The sequence below is a fragment of the Opisthorchis viverrini genome (genome assembly GCF_000715545.1).
Source record: "Opisthorchis viverrini unplaced genomic scaffold opera_v5_341, whole genome shotgun sequence".
Classification (NCBI taxonomy): domain Eukaryota; kingdom Metazoa; phylum Platyhelminthes; class Trematoda; order Opisthorchiida; family Opisthorchiidae; genus Opisthorchis; species Opisthorchis viverrini.
The window spans coordinates 458,334-483,718 of record NW_008751984.1 but is presented as its reverse complement, the minus strand read 5'-3'; the positions used below and the strand labels follow the sequence as shown (position 1 = coordinate 483,718).

Genomic DNA, 25,385 nt, shown 5'->3' with positions numbered 1-25,385 from the left:
ATAGATAGATAGATAGGTAGTTAGATAGATAGATAGATAGATAGATATATGAATAGATACGTAGATAGATACATAGATAGATAGTTAAATAAACAGACAGTTGGGGAGGTAAATAGACAAAGAGGTTTGTAGGTAGCTGGTCTACGGCTTTTTTAATAACTGTCACGTTGAGTCATCAAAACTAGCCAAAGGGAACACTGAGACCATAAAAAGGAAGGGTTCATACCAACTCTTCAGATGCAACAAGCACAGTTATTCAAACTTAATCAATTTTGTAGCCCAAAAGGAACACTGCGTCATCAGTACAGAAGGTCAGGTTGCGAGCATGTCGCGCACAGATAACAAGCGGTTTTTTTAAAGTAATCAGCTGAACTGGACTAATTTTCATCTGTTAATAGAAACATACACATTTTTGACCTATTTATTGCACAAGATATGGTGTAGTGTAGGTTTTATTACGGAATACATATCGGGGAATTCAAATTCCACGCAGAAGCGAGGTTACTCAGTGAATATGGTGCAAAATTGCTGAATTCCGTTCAAAACCCGGCATCTCGGTGCGGATTCGCTGACCAGAAAATATCCCAGCCCCTGTGATCCACTCAAGTATCATGGCGGTTAGACAGCAAAATTGGGTTACACCTGACTGACAGTTGATGTTTCCTTATTTACGCCTTGAATGCGATTTTCCTGTCCTTCGCCCAGCAACTTGCCATCCTGGTCTTAATTGAGCAGAGGCAAGCGGCTCAGTCAAGCGCAATCTGGTGGTTGTAGATCAACGATCGACAGACAAAACCCTCATTCAAGCTGAATGGAAGGATTAAGAGCTTACCCAGGGAATTTTATTCACTTGAATGCTCATTTGCTAAATTAAATTTCACTCTCATCCACTGACTTCATTCCTTTTGCATTCTGTTTTTTAAGTGTCTTCCAAAGGCACTCTACGTAAGCAAATTTTAGCCTACTACTTTGGTATTGGCACGTTCCGTCCAATGTACATATTTTGATCTGATGGTCGAAATCAAATCAAAAATGTGAATGAATGAAAATGCTACAGTTCTATGTACAACTTACTAATCCGGGGATCTGTTCGAAACTTTCAGAACGTTGTTAGTAATATTCGCATGAGATCATCATTCTATTAGTGGTTATTTTCCGACGCTAGTCACATTTTTACAGGCGGTCAACTTTGTGAGTTAATGATAGGAACCGGGTAAACAACTGAGAGGTCATAATGCTAGCCAATGACCTAGACCACGTGGGACAGCGCATTGCATTAATTTGTACCCCTGGAGGTCATGCTGGTGTGATGTGACAAAAAAGAGGAAGATGTTTTAAGCATAACCTGTTCTGAGACTCTGGCAAGGAACCCATGAGGTTCAACACTCAAAAGTCAATCACAACAAAACGCGCGACAAACGGCAAGTCAGGAACACTGGACGAACCGCATCTGAAACCAAGGTTTCATCATGCCAGAGACTTGTTGCTCTCCTGATGAGAACAGTTAGTTTGCAAACAAAAATTGACCCTTTGGTAATTTATAAAGAATACAGATTAAGATAAGCGACCACAGAGTATAGGACGAAACGTAAGCATCAGCTATATGGTTCCTGGAAACGGCACACGTTTGGTTATGCTCTACTCGGCGCACATCATATAGGAGATATCCTGAGTTCTCGTAAAGCTCGTGTTAGAAATCAAGCAACGTTGGACAGACTTGTACGCCACTTTTAGGCAAATTTAATCCTGCCCGAGGAATCATCTGAATCTAATTGGATTTCTCGTTTAGGTGGATCGACTTTGATTGAATATACTGTGATAGTTGGAATGTGGTACCAAATAAAGCTTGTGATGGTCCTATAGTTTTGTGTGGATTTTTCGGTGGAGCCGAATTATTAATTCCCAGAGAGTAAATCAATCCACAGATTAGTGTTTGATTGTTCATTTGCCCCTAAACAATAAGCTGATGATGAGAAGACCCCGAAGAAGCAGACCTTCTTTTAGCAAGCCTTCTGTCGTCTACAGTTTCTTACAGGGGACAGTTTTTGTCTAATTTTTCTTCACCTGGGTCTCATCATGTGTGCAGTTGGTGGAATATCCCGTCGTATTCTGGTTCAATGCTATCTAGTCCGACTGCGAAGCAACGTGTTTCCCAGCATTGCAAACCAAGTCTATCGTACTGAAGGCATGACTAGTCACGGGGTCCGGAAGAGAAAGTGCAATTTGTAGATCACACTACTAATCACCAGTAGTGAGATATAATTCATGAATAAAACCACTTCCACCCAACAATAATTTAATCGGTGTCTTTCCCAAAAATAATTTCAGAGTTGGCACAGAGCGTTCGTGAGTAGCTGACAGTATTTTTCAATCAAGTGGATCTCGTTTAACCGCCTGACACCACAATATCGAACATTTCTTCAAAACGACAATTTTGATAATTAGGGGCAGTACTGATTAGCCTATATATTCACAACACCCAGTCGCCTCTTTAAATCATTTCCAAATCACTCTGTGACTTTCATTGACCCGGCAATTTGATTTAACACTTTTCGTCGGCAATCAAGTTGGGATCATCATGGGCTTGTTGGCCATCAGGGTGAACCGAAGTAATGAACCAGTTGTTGGGTGCGAGTGTAGCTTGGTGTTGTTGTTGGATGGGCCTGATCCATATTTCGGGTGGATGGAGGTGCGCAGTGGAAGCAAATATGTGAGGGGCGGTTTGCTCCATTCAACCGTATTTATCGAAACGGAATACATGGGTCACAAAAACCCAAGTGAAACACCTATGCACGAGGCAAATCAGATAGTTTAATTATTGCGGAGATGCGTGAACGCATAATTCAGACAATAATGTGTAGGCTCACAAAATGTGAATTTCATCAATCCACAGTTGCGAAGAAGGACTTTTCTATGCTGAAATGCAGACGCTTTAGTGTAGATTGTCACTAGTGACCACAGAAATTCTTTACCAAAAGTTTGTTGATCAACAATTAGCTCAGAAGTAGATTGGTCTCACCAAATTGATGTAACTTGCCCCTGGAAGGCCACCAATAAAGGCACTAGTGAATATGCGCTCACGTCACTGGAAAATGGGTGGCTGTAGGTCCCGTCTGGGCGGGAAGTAATCACGATGCGAAACAGCTACCCGTAGCTGAAAATTTAATTATTTAAATGCTTGCCACAAGGCTTTGGGTTCAAAGACACTCGAGTTTTGCGGGACGTGCTCTATCAATGGTCTCTAACAACAGTACAGTGCTTTTCGACCTCCCAATTTAGATTATTTTTACTGAGGTGATAAAATCGCCATTAAAATTAACAACGCTTACACCACTATCAGAGAGGGATAAATTTGTTTCCGCCAGCATTTGCTGACTTGCAAGCGGAATGCCCAGGGCAAAAGTGACCACAATTTTCACGAGTTTGCGTCACCTAGCACCCTACCGTTCGCTGTGCATCCCACGTAGCCGTTACTAAATAAAGTATTCTTTCTCTGCTTTCTATAGCATAGTCACCACATTTCAATTTTCTAGGAGGCATGAGTATTGACTGGGCAGTTTGACATGGAGTGATTGGCCATTGAAAGCTGGAAGCCGATTTTTAGGGTCGCAAATAAAATGTTCTTTCCCCGACATTGTGATAAAACGTAAGGGCACACAAATTGTCTATAATATCTGATCCGGACTGAGGCGTGAAATATTAACTCAGGTCGTTTTGTTCTAAATGCGACACAAAATTATACCGCGTTCAGTTTCCTGTCTATTCTGTAGCTGTTAGCACGGCATGATCAGAAAACGTGACTATCTGCTAGCATTCCGAAAAATGGCATTGTGTCAACTGGGACTGATTCATATAATATATATATATATATATTCGTTCCATATACGACCAAATTCTTCGCTATTACAGGAACCGTTGGTAAGTCACAGCAGAGAATCCGTTTTGCCATGTGATCTTGCATATTTTTTGTGCTTTTCCGCTATTCCTGTATCACGTAAATTAACAGCTCGTTGGGATAGCAATGAGGCTATCACGGATGACTCACTTGGTTCCCAACGCTGTTTTGGGGTTCAGGTGATAAAAAGCTTCATGAACAATCGGTTCTTCTGTGATTTAGATCAGTGTAACTCGAAGACCAAACTGGTACTCGGATCGGTGTTTTTACCAAATTTTGTGCAGTTTGGGCTCACGTGAAACCTAATGTTGACGAGAGAACTTTGCTCCCCTGGAGTGCTCCAAGATGGCCGAATCGGGTGTTGGCCTGTCAAAGTTTTTCAGCTGACCTTGCACAGTATATTACGTCTTTACAATGTAACACTTTGCCTGTGTTAGAGTAAGGCTAAGTGAGGCTGCTTAGACAGAAAAAGTACGCTACGCGTTACTGAAAGACACTAAAGCCAGTATCATTCTAAACCTTGTCTTTCCCAGATATGAAACATTATAAGCAGGTTTGACCAGCAACCATATCTTGTGAACGTATGAGGCGAACGGAACAACAAGGAAAGTCAGTTAGTTCCATGCGACATTGATGGTGCGTCCTTGAAAGAACTGTGTTCTATTTGACCGTATGTTTTGTATGGGTGGCCTTCTTCACATTCAAACCAATGGAAATTTCCGTGCCTTGAATAGGCATAGCTAATGGGGCGTGGATACGGGTCCACAAACGTAGCGCAGATTTAACACTATTCGCAGCTCTGTTGGTAGAGCCTCCGTCCGATACACAATACACCGCTGGTTTAAGCCTGTTTCCATGCTTGTCGTTTTGTTAAAGTTTCAACCAGTTAAACTTTCAAAAGTGCTGACGTTCTTACTACTACGTATTTTGTGTTGCCATTTCTGAAACGCATACACATGCCAGAGTAAGGTCGCATCATGAGGTAGAGAATGTAGTTTTCTATGCGTGGGTCTTTCAAGTAATGGATAGCGAAACTCACCACTCGATCACATATATTATTCTGCACGGTGATCTTTGATTACTACGACTGACTGGTCTTTGTCCTGCGCTCATGCAGTATGGCTTATTCTCTCTGAGTCGTCACATCTTATTACGCCTTCGGAACGGCGAAACACATTGAAACCTTTTGGGGATTCGCTAACCATGGTTCTTACGGGATGAAACCGACGTTTCCATGACGCATCATTTAGCTGCAGCGCTACGCGTAGTGCATTGAAAGCTTGAAACAGCATTGTATAATCATGTAAAGATAATGTCTTCATGCCGAATAGACAAGAATATACATTTTCTACAGTTGAGTTGAGGGTGCAACTCAGAGAATACACGTGTGGTGTACAGCGGGCCGCCAAACAACATTATTTCGATCGTAATTTTCAATAGTACCATTCCATGCTGTTCTAGTTCTATTGCTCCTATGAGTGTGCTTAAACACTGGGAGTGAGTTCTGAACAAGCTGAAGGGTCTTGTTATTTAGAGATGTCACGAAAAATAACAGTGAGTTATTAAGAGAACCAACATTGCATTTTTAGACGGGTGAGTATTTCTCACATAGAAAGCCCCCAACACTGATGGCAAAACTTATCGTGAAATAATTTAGTAGCGATTTGCTGCACCGGCTTTCGGTTTTATTTATACGGCTGCGGCCAAATGCCGCGGGTGGCCTTCTTTCACTCAGGTATTTCGGATAATCCAGTCATGGTTGCTTTGCCAACGTGGAGAAGAAACTCAAACAAAAAATTAGCCGAATCATATACGAGGCTTAGCTTACAGATTCCGATGTTTTGGCACTGGACTACCAGTAAAAGCAAACATTAAGTGAGATATCTGAGAACACTTTTTCAGAATCCCTTTGCTCGTGCATGTGACGCCCCTCAGAAAACACTAAGAAGGAGTTTAGCGTCCGGAAGCTCAGTCTGCATAATAATAGTGTTTTCGTTCAGTAGCGTCCAGTTATTTACGTTTTTATCCTTGCTTCTACCGTAAAAAATGCTGAGACAGACATATTGATAATATGCGTAAATAAGGTCGCCAAGGTGCCTGTCCAAATGCAACCGATAAATGTGTACTTGGGAAAATGTACTTATATGCAGCGGAAGTTGCGTATAATTGCCCGTTTCAAGCAACGTACAATTTCTTGCTCAAACAGAACACGGGTCTGAAGAAAACCCGATACTGCGCCAACATAGAGTTTGAAGAAACCTCACTCCGATTGTCGGCTATTAGATCTACGTCGGCATTGATGTGGATACCGTCTAGCAGCCACACATTTGAATATGTGAGGTTAACGATTAGTCCATTCATTTAGGGACCACGATAACATGCCCCCGTAGCTGGTGCGGCCAGCTGACCTTAGTCAACTTCCAGCTTTGCTTTCCAATCAATGAGGTCCAAAGGCACGTTGCGCCTGCCGCTCAAAGAAATTTGTGTGATGCATATAGAGGATAATCAAGTTATACATGTAGTGGTCACCGTGAAAATGAGCGGTTGTCGATGACCATAATCAGAGAACACAGCCGGTGTAACTATCATTCTGAACCCCCATGTTTCTGGTTAGGTGTTGATGAAATTATATCACCAGGAGAGCAAGCGACGGTGATTATAGTCCCATCAGAACGCCCAATAGGCTAGGAAGTATCATTGTGATTTCGAAGGTCTGAACAGCTGAGACCTACAGCGTGTGAGAAATTTTCGCGAGTGGCATGCATTATAGGGCGTACTGAAAACACAGGCCAAAGTTACCTAAGGTCAAATGTAACAACTCAGTAGACCTAACAGTTCAAGATGTTAGGACATGTCAGTCGTGAACGTGCGCATCAAAGAGAAAAATTACAGAGCAAAACAAAATCCGTTTAGCAAAATAAAACAAAATGAATTTCATAAGAAATACCCTGCGAGTAAAATATACAGACAACGCGGTAATCTTCCCAGAAAGTTTGAACTATTGAACCACCTAATTCTCCTAAATGTTTAGACCGTGCAATTCACCGGATGGTTACAAGAGCTGCCAGCCATCTGTATTGTGACAAATGGGTCTCATGCGCTCTTAGCATGGCCATCGACAACATGATGTTAGCGCTCAACACTTTGCTGTAGAAAAATTTATTGTTTTAACTAAGCTCGATATTGCTGTGGTACTCAAACCCAAACACGGAAGTAAATGGTCTTTGAATAAAGCCCTTGGATCGCAAACCAGCTAGGTGTGTTTGAAAGTGCAGGTGCACTGCCATTTTTACGGAGGAATTACCCACACATTTTCCAACCCCAAACTCTTGGGCAAGGTGACTATTGCGTTTAGATATCTGACCGCTGAACACCCTGATATGAGAAACCGCGCGTGTCGCACATGCCAAAACATCAACCCGCAGTAGGTACTGGGGTTACGCAAACCGTCACCGTGCTGCAAGAGTAAGTCTATTTGTAACAGAGCGCACACTCGCGCAAAACCCTGGTCACACAGAGGTTGCGGCGTCCGATCAGTCGATCTTTTACTTCACGGGTTGTCCAGCATATTAGCCTGTCGTGTTGGACAAACTGTGGCTTGCCTTGAAAAAAATCGAGTAAACGCTGTGTTGTGTTACCTCAAAAACTCCATTTTATCCCGTTTTGCCCACTTGTTGGTATAACTGGAGAATATAGTGAATCACCTGCCGGAACGGGTGTTTCACAAGGACAATTTTAGGTTGCCCCTTAATATGAAGTAGCCTTCTGAGGACAATTGACGCACTAAATCTGGCTTATTCTGAACTTTAGCTAGAGCAAGTGAGTCGGAAATCTCATTCCTGTCACAACGATGCATTCAATTTGCCGTGTTATAAAATTGGACGCACTAATCTGGCTTATTCTGAACTTTAGCTAGAGCAAGTGAGTCGGAAATCTCATTCCTGTCACAACGATGCATTCAATTTGCCGTGTTATAAAATCACGAAGCGAAACCACAGCCCACGAAACTCTGTAGTGGACGCTACAGAAAGAACTCAAAAAAAGTCACTTTAATTGAATATGCGCTGTGAGATTGAAGAGAGCCCAGAATTATTTTTAAAGCTTCAAGCGGAAAATCGATATTTACTAACAAATCTGAAGCCTCGATAGACCTACTCTAACAAGCGGTCGATGCCAAATTTGCGTAAGATGAACCTGGAAGCCCGTAGGTGTATCAGGAGATGGCTTTGGTGGGTACCATAAAGGGTAGGCTTTGAATGAATTCTACCTTTATACGAACTATTAAAGAATGTCGCCAGGTAAGAGGTGGCCCACATTTATCAGTTTCATCATAAATTATCTACGATCCGACGTCCTACATTTGATCCTACCTGAATGAACCCCCATTTGATCTCTAATGGCCACCAGATCGGTTTGGTTGCCCTAGTGTCGTTAAGGCAGCTGCAAATGAGGCAGTTTCAGCGAGGAAAATAGGTGCCCTTGTAACCCTGTCTTTTGCCTTAAACCAGGTGCTGAAAACATACTGGAATAACTGACGAATTCAAACCCTTAGCAAAGCAGCACAAATGAGCTTTTTCTATCGATGGAATTTTCATGTGTACGTTGTGTATATGAATGAAAGTACTTTAGTAATTAAAATTTAATGGAGTGGGTTTCAAGCCGTATTTTAGACATTTTACCTGCAAGTCCGGCAGGCTACACGAGAAAACCATCAGCTTTCATGGCATAATTTGATGAGAATTACAGGAGCCTCAATTTCAATGCTTCCATGTAGTCGAATAATCGCTTAGCTCACTGAGTGCTGTAGGTGGTACTCTGGTTCACTGTGTTCAAATATGCTTCCTCCTGCCGATAAAAGATTTATGTAGCATAAATGATAAGTTGTTTCTTACTAATGTTGTCTGTGACAAAGATCAAAATGGTAAGTCGCCACCCTAATTTCCAACAGAAACGCAACTACCTAGAAGAATCTCGTTGGCCATTACTTAAGGCACTTGACTAGGGTTAAGCCGCAGGATAACCGACAAGGGCTTCGTGGTACAAACCTTGCCGCGGTATCTCTTCTGCTCGTTTCCACACTTGGTTAACTTAATAATATCACATCTCCCAAACTTCTTCCAGGTGACATTGAGGCTAAGCACCAAATGGATGTTACAGCCTAAAGACTTTTTGGAAAAGAAATATCCCAGCAGAAATAGCATACTTGCAGGTATTGCCCATTGCGTGCATGGCTTTGATAACTTTGCTGTTCAAATCCAGAATGGTTCGCCAAAGTTATATAGCAGTGGCCAACGAAACGTTTTGAAACCATTGTCCTGCAATATCGGTCTTGCTAATTTGTAGAAAATCAAAAGATGTTAGACTGTTGGTATGAGGGTAGGCTTTCTAGCAAAATATTCTGCTTTTACGGCAATTGTCAATCTTGTGTTGCATATTAGGCCGTGCGGACTGTGTGGCAGCGTCTCACAGATGTTTAGGATACGGCTTGACAGGTATTTTCAAAGGGGGTTCTGAAGTCCTGGGAACCGAGAGGTTTGCGCATTTAAGAGTTCAAAAGGATGATTCGGATGAGACCATAGTACGCCGTTTGATGAGTAATAAGACGTTCGCCCGGAAAGTCAGATGTGAGGGGTCTATAGCCTGACACTGGGAACGGTGGTCAAACTTTACGATTGTTCAGACGAGAACGACATGTATTCGAAATTTTGTATTCTGGTGATTCACTCCTTAGGAGAAATAAAATATGTCGTTTTTGTGAAAATAATTATTCCAAGATTGCGTCGCGTTTTTTCAGTATTTAATAGTAAGTTTCACTTTATCCTTCCCTGCGAACATCGTGAATCAGGCACGGGCGCATGCTCTGCACACTCGAATCAATGAGTTACCTTGGAGCGCTTTGTAGAAAGCTGAAATGCTGAATGCGATTCAGGATAGCATCGCTGTTCAGTTGGCTCAATGAATGTCACAAATTCTGATAGTCACCAGTTTTTCCCCTGTTGCGATACCCTATTTCCTATCTGCTCGTTGATAAGACAGGCAATCAACGTATCTTTTGAGTAGCCTATGGGTTGGTCTTGTCTGGCTTGATATGATATCATCAGTTTCGTGGAAGACTTTAGAGAGAACACTACATCACGATATAACGTATCTTTTCCACGCGTCACAACAACGCTGCTGACTTCTGAGATCATCTGGATGAACCGCCATGTGCATCAGATAGGGCGCATTTCATGGTGGTTATATTCAAGTGTCATCATTTAGCTAGCAGCACAATTTTTTTAACCATTGTGAGTTTTTAGTGCCTGCCTTCCCTCAAGTTCGATGAAACTTAGTGCACGTAGAGTTTTTGGACAATAAGACTTGGGGGAGATCGGGAATGACTCGGGGAGTGAAATAAAAATATAATTTTGTCATCTACCACGACTGTTAACCATCAATTTTATGTCACAAATCTAGAAACAAAGCGCAAGCTGTGTGTGAGATGTATGCAAATGCCATTTTCCTGTAATTCTACTACCTTAATGCAGGTTCTACTGTTCCACTCGCGAGTCGGAATCCACATCATCCAATTCAAGCAACTCGAGTTTGTTGATAATCTCCAAAACAGCTTAGACCGCAGGCCTTCTTTCCACCATACGGAAATCGGAAAACTCACAATGAACGTACGTAGGCGAATGCTCAGCAGTTTGATATTGGGGTTGCATCTAAACTCAAAACTATACGAACTGTTGATGTTCCCAGGGAACATCACGATATTCTTGCAAACACATCTTATCGGTCCAAAACATAGAGACTACAAGGTTCATATTATTCGAGTTCAAAGAATCGTGGTTTTTTCTCGGTAAAATAGCCAAGGTCATCTGGATTTTGAAGCTGCTGGCTTTAAGCCAGGTGTTGTTCATGCCGAACCATCGTTTGCCAAGGGGTACTCTGACTGTTGTGTCCAAAAGAGAGTAGTAGAAGCATTAGAGCGCTCCGTGTTTGACACGACAAGTGGTATGAATGATGGAAAGAAAAGTTTGAATGCTGTCGCCGTGATTAGTTTTTGGGATTGCGGCTGAGTGATATTCACGAGCCAGGGTTGCAGTCGGCAGTCTCACCCTCCTTCGCACTTTTTTATCCGGAACTGATGAATGACTACCTGGAAGCAGCAAAACATCAGAAGATTGGGATGAGCTAGGGAAACAACAACAACAACAAGGCAACCTAATAAAAATGGTTAGAAATTGCATGTGTTAAACACCGAGGTTATGCACTCTATGATGATAGTTTCCTTGAACATGGTAATCAAACTCGTATTTCAAAAATATTTACCCGTTCCGGACATCACGTATGGTTGTGGAATTTGGTCTTCACAATTACAGGGCATATAAAAACTCCTACGGACACGGCATACTTTTTACAGCCAACTTCAGTGAGAGATTAGTTATTGCTATGGTTATGGTTAGTAATGGTGCGTACCACATGACCTGGAATTCTGTGGGTCAAATTCAATCTATTCTACCCGTTCCTTGTATCTCAGCTCCGGCATCTTGGCAGTATCAGAGCCCTCGTCATCATTTTAAATGTGGAGGTATTCAGTCTCAACTCAGCATCTGTAAACGAAATTAGGACTTTATCCCAAATCGTACAATTGTAGCCCACCGAAGTTTGTCATGAGGTATCTATAAAAAGCGGTCAGCTTACTACGTGAGAATTCGAGTGTCGACTGAGTAGGTACTAGGTAACGCACGCTAAAATTTTTCCAGAACGCGTCGTATCTTGGCATCATTTTGTAACACTAATCGAGGTTGTCTCACTGCGCGACAGGTATTCCAGGTAAGTACAACTTACTTCGGAGATACACTTTTTTCACTTAGCAATTCATCAGTGCCAAAGGACTTCCATATTTAGAAAATATTATGTTTAGCTGTCTCTGTTTAAAAAGAACATATGTCTGCAGCCGAATGCGCCATGATCAATCGTTGCCATGGTACATTTAAGTATATATTTAGGTGGGTAGTTAACAACCTTTATACGACTCCAAACGCTGTGCGTCCGCCCACACACAATGGCTTGTAACATGCATTGATGGTAACATTAACGGATTCTGACTTGTGGTTCGAGACAACATTTGGAAACATTCGGAAGTTTGACGTCATAAGAGTCTCGGATACGACAAAACAATTGGACAATCTTTGGCAAGAGACACAAAATTTTCAAGGCCGGTTCACTATCCATTTCATTCGGTCCTTTCCAAACAACGTTTAGTGTAACTACCCATCTGGCATGAAACAGAATGAGAGAGTGAAGTCAGTCTACACATTACTTTTACTAGTGTTCTTTACGGAAAAATGTTCATTCACTCAGTCACATTCACCAAGGTATTGCATTGAAAAACGGATGAATGTTTCGCTAAGTGTTCTCAACTGCACGCTGATTGTGTCCATACAAAAGATGTGAGTGAATTTAGCCAAAGCTCGCGTTTCCGAAAGCATTGTCTAACTGGATGTGCTTCATGTGGTTGTCATAATCCTAGAAGTCGCAAAACGTTTTTGGATGTATGACGTTATTTACAAGATAAATGCATGCCACCGGTTTCATCCTCCCTGGATTCGACTAAAAAGGTGTTGTCTCCGGGTCTTCGTCAACCCAACGTTCACCCTGTACCTCATTTGTAAAAATTCGTCAGATACTCTCATACTAACACCGTCATGTGTTCCATGGGAGACTCAAATGGACCCATTTGAAACTCACTTTGATTGCGGCCTTCTTCGACAAAGTGTGATGCGGAATTCAATTTTTGTTAGCCGGTGGCTTCTACAGTGTACACTGAACTATGTATACTGACATGCGTATACTGCCTCGAAAATAACCTGGTCAGCCCTTGCGAATTCCTTTCCCAGAAGGTAAAGCCCTTCAGAAAAATACAGGTTGGTTTTTATGGAAATGTGACTTTGCAATAAACTGTTTTACCGAGGTCACCTTGCCCTAAAATTGAATGACTTTGCAAGCTATTTCGGATACCCCGGTTTGTAACACCGCACAACGTTTTTGTGCAAACTAGTCCAAATTAGTTTGCTCTACCCTAGGCGGCAAACTTGTGCTTATTAGCGCTAACAGCTGAGTGAATCTTCAGACAGATTCACGAGCCATCTGGTGTGCTTTAAGGGGAGGTTTTAAGAGACTTTTTCAAAAGTCATTAGTCATCACAATCCTATTTTGGCAACGGAATCTGTAAGAATCACGTTATTTTCTGGTAAAGTAAATCTCTAATCACGGATCAACGGCACCATAGTTCCTTTGCCAGAATCGTTCGATGAATGTTCCGTATGAAAACCCCCGACTGGATCGTTCCCTCGTTTTTTTAGTTTTTATTCAATATGTAAAATCCGCTATTATTCCGTTTCTCTCGTCCTTTTTAATGTGATTTATTTTGCATTCTTGCTACATTTTATAGGTGACAATATGCAGATTTCACAGTACAGGTCCAAGTGGAAGATTGTGCCGATGGGGTAGAAAACATTGAAAGTTGAATGATGTGGGCACAAGTTGAACATCTGAACGTTTTATGTCAGCAATCTATCTAAAAATTACGGAAAATGTGGGAACTACATTGGCTGCACAGCACCAGGTGATATCTGGTTCGTTTTGGTTCACCAGCGATAGAGATTGTGCACAATACCAATTCCTACTTGCCAAATATGTAGAGCCAAGTCAGACATTTCAGATATTCTGCAATTGTGCTTACTGCTGACGCCACATTCGAGCTGCCGATTTAGGGCCTAATGAAGAATACGCCTCTTGCACATTGCCGCTCCCCTTCTATTCCACTAAGTGCACAAAACCTATCGCGTGGGCTCGACTGGCGCGGCTACCTCTCTTATGACGATATATTTATGATGAACGTTTCTGATTGTCATCAATCCGAATTTAGGGTGACACAAACGAATTGGAACTTAACAGATCATATCACCCTATAACGTCGACTAAATTTCATTAAATCAGAGCCACGATAAATGTATATGCGTGTATGTGAGGCCGTCGTCGTACCTAATAATGATATATCAGCCCCGGTATTATTGCTTCCTGCTCCGTTTCATTTTACCTTCTAAACATCCATAAACTGTTCATCGTTGATGTGTATTTCCGCAAAATAGTCTAATTGTACCAAACATCCTATACATATTTAGACACGTCCTTTGAAGCAGTCCCCATTGGCGCTTCCATTTTCAAAACCCGAAGCAAGACGGGTTTGGCTGCGTGAGGGGCAGCTGTGCGTTAGACTCCTGGCAATTCTCTCATGTAGTTGGAAAATCATATATGAATAAGCATGGTTTTCATAGTGTGCCTTATTTCACATTTCCCTGTGTCCGTTGCTTTGTGCACTGAGAGGTAAACATAGTACTACGTAACTTCAACAGAGAGCGTCATTGCATGTAAGTTTCTTCGCTCATTTTCGTTTATGAAACCATGTTCTAGTGACCAACTAATGCATATAAATAACCTTACCATTTTGCTGAGAAAAAAAGATGTCTAACCAATGAGGCTCCTGCAAAATGTTTTATAAGCATCCCATGTATCTAAAAATAAATGAATCAGGAGAATTCAAAATAAAATGGAGAAAGTAATATAATGTGAGAATACATTGTAACGAACGACTGGCAGACATTTTCAAGCGGTGTTCCCATACCATTTTCATCATCGTCATCGGTAACGTAAATTTGTTGTTCAACAGCGGGGCTCACATGTCGACGAGGTTGGCTTTGAAATATCTGAGTCTTTCATTGCCAGCTGTCTCTGAAGAACCGATGCACATCAAACGGGCTGTCAATCCAGACGGATAAATTAGCAAAGGGAACCTCCGCTGAGAAACAGAAATAGGATGTCATCAGTTTTATCTCGTTTGTGTTTGGTGTGCCCGACTCACCGAACGACGACCCAGTAACTGTCCTGGTTGTGACGATCATTTGACCCGCCAGTCAGGACTTCAGGTGGAGAGGCACACACTTGAAGCCCCACTGGGCAGAGTTTGGGTTTTAATTTTGTGGTTTTGCGGGATAGGTATTTTGTTCATAGCCAAACCACCGGTTTGACCTGCCTGTAGACCCGATGGAATACAATTGACAGACAAACGCGAGAAACCTTGCTAGGGAGCCTTCAGATGCCCCGGCTCCAACCGCCAGAAATGTGAGAAAATTTCTCAAAAACTGCCGCGGCCATCGGTAGATATTTCGGATGCCAACTCGTCCTCAGGCTCCGATTAAAGATGTTTCACCAATTCAGATGCTAGCCTTACTAAATGCTGCTGGACAACATCCAGCGACCTATTTTAACCCCTCAAATACCTCCCTTCTCTTGTGGGCACCGGTTTTCAGGGTCACTTAATAAGGTGACAAGGATTGAATCCAAGGACAGGAGTTTGCAGAACTTCATTGTGACATCTCTAATATCGGTACATATACATTTGATTTAAACGGCTGGTATCCCGTATCCGTGACAGTTAATCTCTCCTCTCCCTCGCGACAATTTCGAACTCAAAATCTTTCAAGGCTCCTCTCGCGGTTCAAAAATCTCAGCACCATTCACATTCAGACCCTTGATGCTTCGCGTAAGGAAGGGACTCCAGAATGTTGCGGTGTACGGAGACGATATCGCTGTGTACAGAAATTCGGAAATAGAGCACCCAGTTCACTTGAAGGCTGGTTTGAAGCGGATCCGGGCGGCTGGCCTGCAGATAAATTAAGCCAAGTCCCAGCTCGCTCAGAGTTCGGTGACACTGCTGGGGCATAATTTGGGTCAGGGAGAAGTTAGCCCACTGCCTGAAAAATTTGGCAAAGATCAATGATTGTAGTGTTCCCGATTCAAAATGGCCTCTACGGCAGTTCCTTTGACGAGCAGCATACGACAGACGGTTCGTTGAGGATTTCAACACGATCCCTCCACCACTGTACGATGTGGTTCGTCAAAATCGGAAATTCGAATGGACCGGAGAAGCACATGAAGCTTTGGAACGTGTCAGAGCGCGGATGTTGGATGAGAAACTTACGCTCATCTGCTCAGGTTCGGAGAAATGTTCATTGTTGCAACGGAAGCCAGTGATCGCGGCATCGGAGCAGTTCTAAAGCAGAGGAATAGAATTTTCGAATATGCCTGCTGTGTCGTGACTAACGCTGAACAGAAGTTCTCCACCAGTGAGAAGGAAAGTTTGGAGTTCGTATGGGCCCTGGATAAGTGAGGGCCATATCTTCTTGAGCAAAGTTTTCATGTAAAAACCGATCGAATCCCCTGGAGTGGATCAGGACCATCAGAGATCTTTGAACTGGATGCCGAAAAGTCGGTGCAACTACAACGACAGGATTGTGTGTTACAGAAGGTTGAAGCCACTTTGTTGGATGGAAGAAGCATTGAGAACGGAGAGAAAGACAAAAACTAAGAAACGTTACACAGTCATTTTGATCGGCTGAGGCTGTATGAAGCAAGCAAAATTTCCTGGAACGCCACTGATTTGGATGTTGTGTTGCCCGTGATACCTCGCGTCTCGAGACGGAATGTTATCTTTGAATGCCATGAGATGGCACATACAGGGTGCACTAAGTTGTACGACCCATTTCCGCAGCGGGCCTACTAGCTGGGATGAGAAATGGAGTGGTGGGTTATGTAGTGCCCTGTAAGCGTTTTCAACGAATGAAAGGGGCTGTGACAAGAGCAACACATCCTGTGGAACCTATTCCAGTCTCAGAAATCCGCGAGTTGTGGTCATTTGCCATCATGAGCCCCCTTCCGGTGACCATCAGTGGGAACCAATACATCGAGATGATGCCAGAACACCTGTCGCGATGGACTGAAACGGCGTCCGTGCCTAATCTGCTGGCGACGACGTTCAACGGAGTGGTAATGCATCACATCGTGACCAAACATGGGGTGCCGAAAATGATGTTAACCAATCGGGGGCTTTTCTTCGAGAGCGAAGAGTTTATAAATTGCTTGCAGAAGCTGGGCATCAAGCGGCTAAAGGCGGTCCCCTACCACTCGCAAACATCTGACCTAACCGAACGTAATAATCGAACGATCGCGGAGTGGCTGGCGGATTAAGATGGAGCCTGTGAAATGAACTTGCCAATGGTGTTACTAGCTCATCGTGCTTCCATACATTCAACCACAGGCAAGTCCCTCATTTATGCTGATGTACAGTCGACATTAACGCCTTCCGGTTGATCACGGAAAGGAGTTGCGGCTGGCATCACGCTTGTCTCCGGAGGACCTAGAGGAAGAAAGACGGAGAGCTCGAGAAAGCTTGGCCATCATTCAGGAAAGGACTAGGCAGAAAAGGGCAAGTAGAAAGGTACGAACGTTCCCTATAGGCAAGAAGGTCAAGCGAAAGGACCACCAGAATCCTGGACGAAGTGGACTGGGGTCGAGAAATCTGGGCAGTCGACTGCAGGGGCCGCTTGTGGTTACCGGCCAACGGGGGAACGTCTTTACAATACAAGATGATCAGGATCGAAAAGAGTGAACGGGAAGTAGTGTCACAAGTGGCATGATACACTAGTAGAATTGCCGAGTAGACCGGCTGCTCAAGCCGACCTGGGGGAGGTAAATAAAAATCGGTGGCAGGCGAACGACCTTTGAGAGTTGGAGATGTGTAATGATGATACTACTTATGGGGAGACACGCGAGTAGTATGCGTCGTTCTTGGAATTTTGCTCTGGGTCTCTTGAAAAGGGGAGATCTGTTGCAGAGTTCGTGGGGTCACTTTGTAACATTTGCTTGCATTTGAGCGAGGGATGATTGCAGTCAATGAATCTCCACGAAATTTCAAAAAGATATATTCGAGAGAAGATAAATGTAGTGTTTTTGTGGATAAAATACAACTAAGAGTTCTGCTTTCCTGTCCAGTGATCTTTGACCGGTCATATAGCATTTCCTAATAAATAATTCCGCAGCGGACTTTCACCGGGACGTAATTCTGATCATCTTTTTCATTCTTTCTAGCCGTCAACTGCACTTACGATGGCTTCTATACGACAGTTAAGAAAGCGATAATTCTAGACGGAAGTCCAAATTTCACACTAACTCAATGCAGTGATAACAGTAGAGTGAACCCCGCGCGTTGATTTAAACATGAGGCACGATGATAAGTTCACAGAGTGGTTTACGTTCAGGTCAGAACGAGGAATAATGTATTACACCCTACGAAAACAAGTAAAATCTCAACGATTTTGACGGATACATTTTTTTCCTTCGCCATATTGGATCCCAATGTTTGTCAGTCATATAGAGTAGGTATGATGATACATTTTATGGCTTCATCAGCAAACTCCAGTCACACAGCTCAAGCCAGAACACATTTGCCTATTTAGAAATAGTAAAGTCGTTGTGTCGAACGTACGCTCAGAGACTAGCAAAAGTACTCTTCAACCGTTTGTCAGACACCGGGAATTCTGAACTCAACACTTTCAGAAATGCACGAATTCCTAATCCCTTTCTTCTTTCTGGACACAGTCCCACCACAATTGCGCAACAGCAGTGATATGAATATCCATCAAGCAACAGTGTAAACGGCGGTAATTGAAAGTGTTTACTATGTGAAAATTATTAAGTGAGGTCCCAAAATAAGTATTTTATTGGTAAATAATAATCTTTTGGCTGTCGAATCAGGAGGGGAGTTGTGAGAGCTAATCTTTAATTCTCTGAGTAACGTTCAAGGAACTTGCCTCTATCCCCTAAGTCAAAAGTCAGAACACTGTGGTAGAATGCAGTGAGATTTTCTTTGGTGCTCATTTCCACAGCTCCTCAACTCCTAAGGACTGACCTGGCCCCAAGATGTAGTTAACGACTGTTTCAATTTACTGTGGATGAGCAAACAGGTGAAGTTTTGGTAACCCTTGATCGTTGGAATTTGCAAGTGCATCGAATTTAATAAATAGTTCATAACCTGTCATGAAGAAAAATTTGAGTGATCGGGGTGGTGGGTCTTCGGGTGTAGCCCAAAGAATAATCTGGTGAAGGCAATATCACATCTTGCATAGGAAAGCTTACACTATTCCCATGAAGGAAACGTTGACGTTTTCACCCTCACCTTTCACAGGTGGATTTGTTTTATCACCGGAACGCCTTAAATCCGATTTCTAGATTTTGCCGTATTTTGTCTGGTTGATCCTCTTCAGCTTTCCTGGCATGCGTGATACGTAAGGAGCATAATTCCAACCAATGTAACCCCCAGGAACACGGGGGCAAAAGGACACGACTACCATGGAATCTACATTCACTCTAGGGATGGCTTGTTTCACTGCGAGAAACCGTCTTTCTCCTTGCTGCGTCTTGGTCTAGCTCCGAAAAATGTCATTGAAAATTTCAAATTGGTGATTTCATACTCCCACCAATTCTTCCGGGATGACAGGAGTGGCAGTTTATCAGGTCGGCAGTTCCTGTTATTCCGCACTCATGGGCAGTCGACTAAGTATTGCTTGCATCGACAGTTCAAAGTAAGAGCAACTTGTTGGCTTCACGTCAATTTCGAATGATGATAATGGAACTGTTTGGTTAGATTTTGCCGTGTTCTTACAGAGGCAAAACTAACGGCCAGGTTGGTGTGAATTTTCCCAACAAAATGAACACTGTAAAAGGGTCCAAGCTTATTTCACGCCTTACATTGTTGTTTTTAAGCAAAAACTGGAGACAAAAGTGAGTATGCAACCCTCATTGTTGTTTCAAAGCATACTGGTTTCCTAGTACACCGTTACGAAACGAATAGGCCATGAGCCGTAAATCTTTTATGGTTGCTGCAATAACTTGTGAAGGTATTTTTAGCGAATGAACTCCGATTTAACATTTGGGCGAGCAAGGTATGTTGCCTGCCCTCTGTGACACGTTTACTCTTAAAGCTGAAACCTCAATCTGACATTATGGGCAAGCCCCTAATTAAGCCAAACGTATGAATTGTGGATAATTCAAACAAGATTGGTGAACTTGAAGGGCAACGCAACTGCTAACTGTTTCAGCGCATCTAAGATGAACTCACTCACAGGTGTGGGTAAACTCGACTGACCATTACGGTCTGTCTGGTGAGAAGTAAATAAATTAGGGGAAACACAGCCACCACGACTTTTCTATAGGTGTGCACCGGCGGATGGGATACAGTACTACGGAGCAACCGATGGAACCGCCCGACTGAAAAAATAAATAATAAATAATAATAAATAAGAATAATAAATAATAAATGAATAATAAAACAATAATAATCTAGTAGCACCATATTAACACGCGTAAAACTACTCAACGCACAACAAGTAACCCACCGATTCGCACTACTACGCTCCCGTTAATGCACCGATGATGTCACTACGATTGGTGATGAGATGTTTGCAACCAAATTGCCCAGCTCAGCGAACAAGCCAAAGGACCAACTGACCATTGTTTGCTTGTCAAGTTTCCAATGTTCATTAATTCGGGACAGACTTTAATCTGGGTTAATCGAATCCAATAACGTCAGACTAGATTGTCCCCGGTCTTCTTTTATCATGCTTCATAATCTGTTTAATACTTTAGTTAAGTTTACTGTCTGTAGCACTTCGTGGATCGAAGGGTTCTGGAAACATTTACTCGTGGACATTGAGTACGTAGACGATATTGCACTCCTTGGGTTACATCTTTCGAAAACTCAAAGCATTTTAACTAAGCCGAATAATTCCGCAGCACGGGTTACTGTGCGATTTTCACCTGTAATCTGTAGGTTGTTGGATGTCACCAAACCTTTGAGATTTAGGTTTGGTCCAACCCGATCCCGAAGCAGCACTTCCCACATGACAGAGGCGAAGCGCTTTGCCAACTGTACGGAAAAATTGGTTACATTCGTTAAAATGGTTTGGATTTGACGTGCATCACGCAGATAGCTGCTCTTTTTACCAAGGCTATTGCTTTCATTGCGAAACTTTTGATCCATCCCACAGGCAACAAACAGAAACTCCAGAAGCAACTGATCAATTGGGCCACCTACTGCAACGCGTGGCTCTTATTCCCTCATTCTAATTATCCTCAACTAATTCGCTACGCGATTTGACACTCTGATGTGGACAAAGTTAGTGAGAGCGCCCGGGTTATTTTGGCCGACAGTTGGAAATGATTTGACGCACAGCACACCGTTCCTTTTATAATTTGATTGCTCGATGATTGTCCGAAATCAAAATCGCTAGCGGTTGGTAATACTAATATGGGATGGGTTTTCGGATTATCTTACTGACCCTTCAAACCCATATCTCAGATAATTTGTCGGAACTAGACATAACCAGGCCTATCGAATTTAATTCATCAGTGTAAGTAGGGTGCGTTGTATACCTGCCACAAACGTAAACCCAGGCATAAAAGTCATTTTTGAATGTATGTGGTAGAGTATTAAACGACCTGAATCCTTCTTTGCAACCGCAGATTACGTGGAATCTTTGAAAGGTAAGTGGCTGGTAGAATTTATGACCCATTCAGATTCTGCCGGATTTCGGTGAAAGCCTACCACACTTACCACGCAGTTTTCTTGACTAGACCTATTTGTTCTCTTCAAATATGCAATAATCGCGGGACTTTGTAATTTTACTCTGCCAGTGTGTGCGGTTTTGAAGCCCATTCCGCTCACATCGCAAAAGAAAAATTCGTTCATCTGCTGAGTTTTCACCAATCAGGGGAAGCATCGTCAGCGTGCACCCTTAAGCTTCACCTAGCATTGGTAAACATAAGATCTCATACTAATTAGAAAACCTGATGAACCGTCTAACAGACATCGAATAGAAAACAATCCCAATAAATGCTCACCTCATTCACTCTAGATTTCAGCGCGGTAAAAAACTGGCGCACCAGTCACCTTCACTCTTAAGTCCTCCCATCGCTTTTCATTTCAGCATTTTTGGAGGCGGTACAAAGTAAGATTGTAAATTTGTGAGAGATTGCTTTTTGAGAAACAGAGTGCCTTACATGCGTAGGAGTGGTACCCTTTGTCTAGTTTCCAGATGCCACCAACCGAGGTTCTGCATCATTTTTTGATGAAAAATTCAGGTAGGATACTCTACGGCACAATAGTTGCTTGTCGTATCTTCTCGCAATAGAGCAAACGTTAAGAAGGTTTCACTGGTTGAATGAGTAAAATAATTTTGGGTTCAAACTAATGGTAATCGGACACACTCAACCCTTCAGACGACAGATGAAACATGGATCATGAACTATGGAAAAATTGATGGGGGGTGCGAGAACGTTCGCCCTCAAAACCTTCCCGGTCGGAATTGTGGACGAACTATGACCACAATTCACAATTCACATGAATGCCGTAAAAATCCAACGGAGGAAGGTAACTGAAGATAGTTTATCCTGGGATTTTGGTAATAGCGGCCATCAGCAGGGATTACCTCAATAAATGAATGATAGCCGAAAACCCGCTATCCGATCAAAAGTCAGCCAAGATTGGTGACGTAGAAAATCGCATTTGAAAGGTAATTTACTTTTTATCAAACTAACCAGCAGTAACGGACGTGCTTTTTTCGGAAGTCAACCACTAGTTACAATTCTCAAACTGTCAAAAAACTAGACCGTTGTCATCCCTTGAACTTGGCATTTAGTATATGAGAATGCTGTATTGGCCAAAGATCTTATGGGACAGCTCCAGCCCCGCCCTTCGCCAGGAAAGATAACTTTATCTAAGTGAATTTATGTAAACGATATGAGACATTATCACTACCCTCATAAAACAAAACTTTTGGAAGCCTTGTGTTATTCTATTAACTTACGTCAGCACTACCAGGTGACGTGTATGCCGGCTTACTTGAGAGTTTTATTACTTCCTCTAAGTGCAGCCAGTCGACGTCGGCATGTCAAGAGTCACTGCATTATTCTTATTGAGAATGATTTCTATTAAAACATCGAAAAACTCCCGTCTCTTTACTTTGGAACTGCTAATATCACGTTAGTGGTGGATATTAAAAGTTCAACCAGGAGCGGCTGTTTATCTCGCACTGAGGATGCATGCAGGACCACTCATTCTTTGTTCACTCTTGTAGAGCCAGTCAACACATGTGTCCATCTGATTTAGATCTCGCGATTAAGGGGCGGTTAACGGTCTGCTCTGTTTTCTGCAAGTTAATCGTGGCCGGAGCGTCAAGTGGTCAATCTAGTAGCCAGTAGTTCCGGAGTTCGAGACACCCTGAAATCGCAGGAAGTGTTTACTGCTGATGGGCTCAAATCAGAACAAGATAATTGTGGAGAGAATTGGAAAATCAAATAGTATGTTGGCTCGCATATTGGACGTGATGAACCATGTTGCTGATTGTAGCGGAGAGAGCGAAGGCTTACACTTCCAGGGGAATTTTCAGGTTTCCATTTGCTAAGTGCATGCTGGGACGCCGTCAGTCAAGTTTCGGATCAAGCTGCCAGAAAAATGTAGTAGCGCCGAAATGTGAGGTATTGCTTATCAGTAGACTGAAAGTAAACTGTATCAAGCAGGTATTACGCATTCTTAGAAATGGAAATTAAGTTCTGCTGGCTCTTTCCGTGAGGATTGCTCTATTTTCGGCCAAATGTTCCGAATATTCCAAACCAACCAACGACGGAAATCGTCGTAGGTACTGACGATTTCCAAAAACACTGGCCAACGACAGAAATTTGGCATAAGCTCTCCTTTACAATGTTGAATAGTATAACGTTTCAAAGAGTAGAACCTCTGTTTTGCTTACCGTTCACTTTCAATGAAGGACGGAAAGCCATATATCAGCAGTGCCTGTCTGACAAAAAGATGAGAAGAAAATCACCGCGCGGCTACCTTTATGTAAAAACCAATATGACGGCCAGAGCAGCGTGCCATTTTAGACATCTAGTCTGTCAAACGCATGTTTCAAAAGAAACAAATACACCTGGGTGAAAATTGCAGGTGTGAGCGTCCCGAAACATCTTTAAACTTGGTGTCATAAAGTTTTCCGAAATCAATGTCTTCTCTGTCAATTCCAAGAACCTTCCAAAGGAGTGAAATATCATTTGTTTTACTAGTTAAATATGAGAAATTGAAAAAAGGTACGTTCCAGACATGTGTCACATACAAGTTCAAATATTTCGTGTGGTGAATACAACTGAATATATGATAAGATTAACAGAGTGCATTGCTTGGATATCAATTTTGTAAAAACAAAATGACCCACCTTAGAGGCCAGGTTGCGTCAGCTTCTTGACTCTATTATTGAATACTGTGAATGTACACCAGGATGAATGTGCCACAAGGACAGTTCCGAGGAACCTTTGTAGAGTTCTTTCGGATAGGAAAATTAATGTTGGTCAAATCCACGAGTTTAGTGGGTATGTACGCACGATTATGTTCTTATATGTTCCTCACCACCAGGCTTGCTAGGACGTTTATGAAAATCTAAACAAATCATTCATTCGGCCAATCTCTTGTTGACTGGCCGAGTATATATGATTGAGCGCAGCAGAGGCGGTGCCCTTTCAAACATCTGAGTAGACGTTACCGGAGACATCGATGCAGGCAGAAGAAATCGGCCCAATAACCGGCACATAAGTCTGGCCACGAATAACAAAACACTAAGTGTTGCGTTGTAGTACCTTTATTGCAAACCGATTTAATTGATGACCGTGACAATGAATGAAGGCAAAGCCGTGATTATATTGTGGATCTTTATATGAAAAATGGCCGCCTTTCCTGTTCCAACGGGATGAACGTAGGCACCGCACTGCTTCAATATATAAAATCTCATGGATTACGCCGTCTCGGTTGGTCGTGTCTAACAACTTGGTGTTTATGAATCTGACTATTCACACCGCTCTTTTCAAATATAAAAGTCAGTTTTTTTATTTGAACACCAGTGGGAAAACCAAAGCTGTAGTGCTTCTGTCACATGTTCTATGGTCCAACAGTGTAGGCGTTCTATTGTACCAAATTAATGTGAGCTTCACCAACCATGACACCTAATTGGTATAAGGCGCATTGATCGTAACTTCAAATTAAATCAATAAATTACGCACATAGGATTTTCCACCTTTGAAAAACTCTTCGCGCCAGTTGATATATTAGTCTTGCCTAATAAGCTTGATCAGAGAAATGCGCACCTGAAATCTTCCAACTTTTTTCGTGCCCTTCACCTCGATACATCTGGCTTGGCCGGGGTTCGCAATAAACTGCCCGCAGTGTTTTCGCAACCAGTAGATTTGGTAGGGAATGTCCTCGCTTTACATTTGTCACTGACAGCATCATGGAGCTTAGAATCGAACCTCGTCCGAATAGAGTAACATGGTTTTTAATTACGCACACAATCTATTTTTGACAATTAATCATTCGCGGAAAACACTTCAGCCAAAATATCTAAGGTGTCCCACGTTTGACCTGCGTTACGCACCATCGATACGCAAAGTTTGATCCAACAGTTTTATACCCTTGTGATTCCCCAATAATTCAGAAGGGCATCCTGGAGTTTGTTTGTTCACATGAGCCGTGGTAGTATAGTAACTGACAAGTCTAATGCGCCAA

The 25,385-nt window shown here is 42.5% G+C and overlaps 2 protein-coding genes across 2 annotated transcripts in view; one reads left to right on the top strand and one right to left on the bottom strand.

The window, feature by feature from the left end:
• Positions 1-15,667, top strand: part of T265_10036 (hypothetical protein) — a gene marked incomplete at both ends in the record, with an annotated part of 56,606 nt that extends 40,939 nt beyond the window's left edge. The window contains one exon of the mRNA XM_009176286.1: positions 15,470-15,667. Coding sequence (XP_009174550.1) covers positions 15,470-15,667 — 198 coding nt within the window. The remainder of the gene's footprint in view (positions 1-15,469) is intronic.
• Positions 1-25,385, bottom strand: part of T265_15028 (hypothetical protein) — a gene marked incomplete at both ends in the record, with an annotated part of 115,376 nt that overhangs the window by 43,795 nt on the left and 46,196 nt on the right. Inside the window, 2 exons of the mRNA XM_009176285.1 lie at positions 15,924-15,995; positions 19,926-20,047. Coding sequence (XP_009174549.1) covers positions 15,924-15,995; positions 19,926-20,047 — 194 coding nt within the window. The remainder of the gene's footprint in view (positions 1-15,923; positions 15,996-19,925; positions 20,048-25,385) is intronic.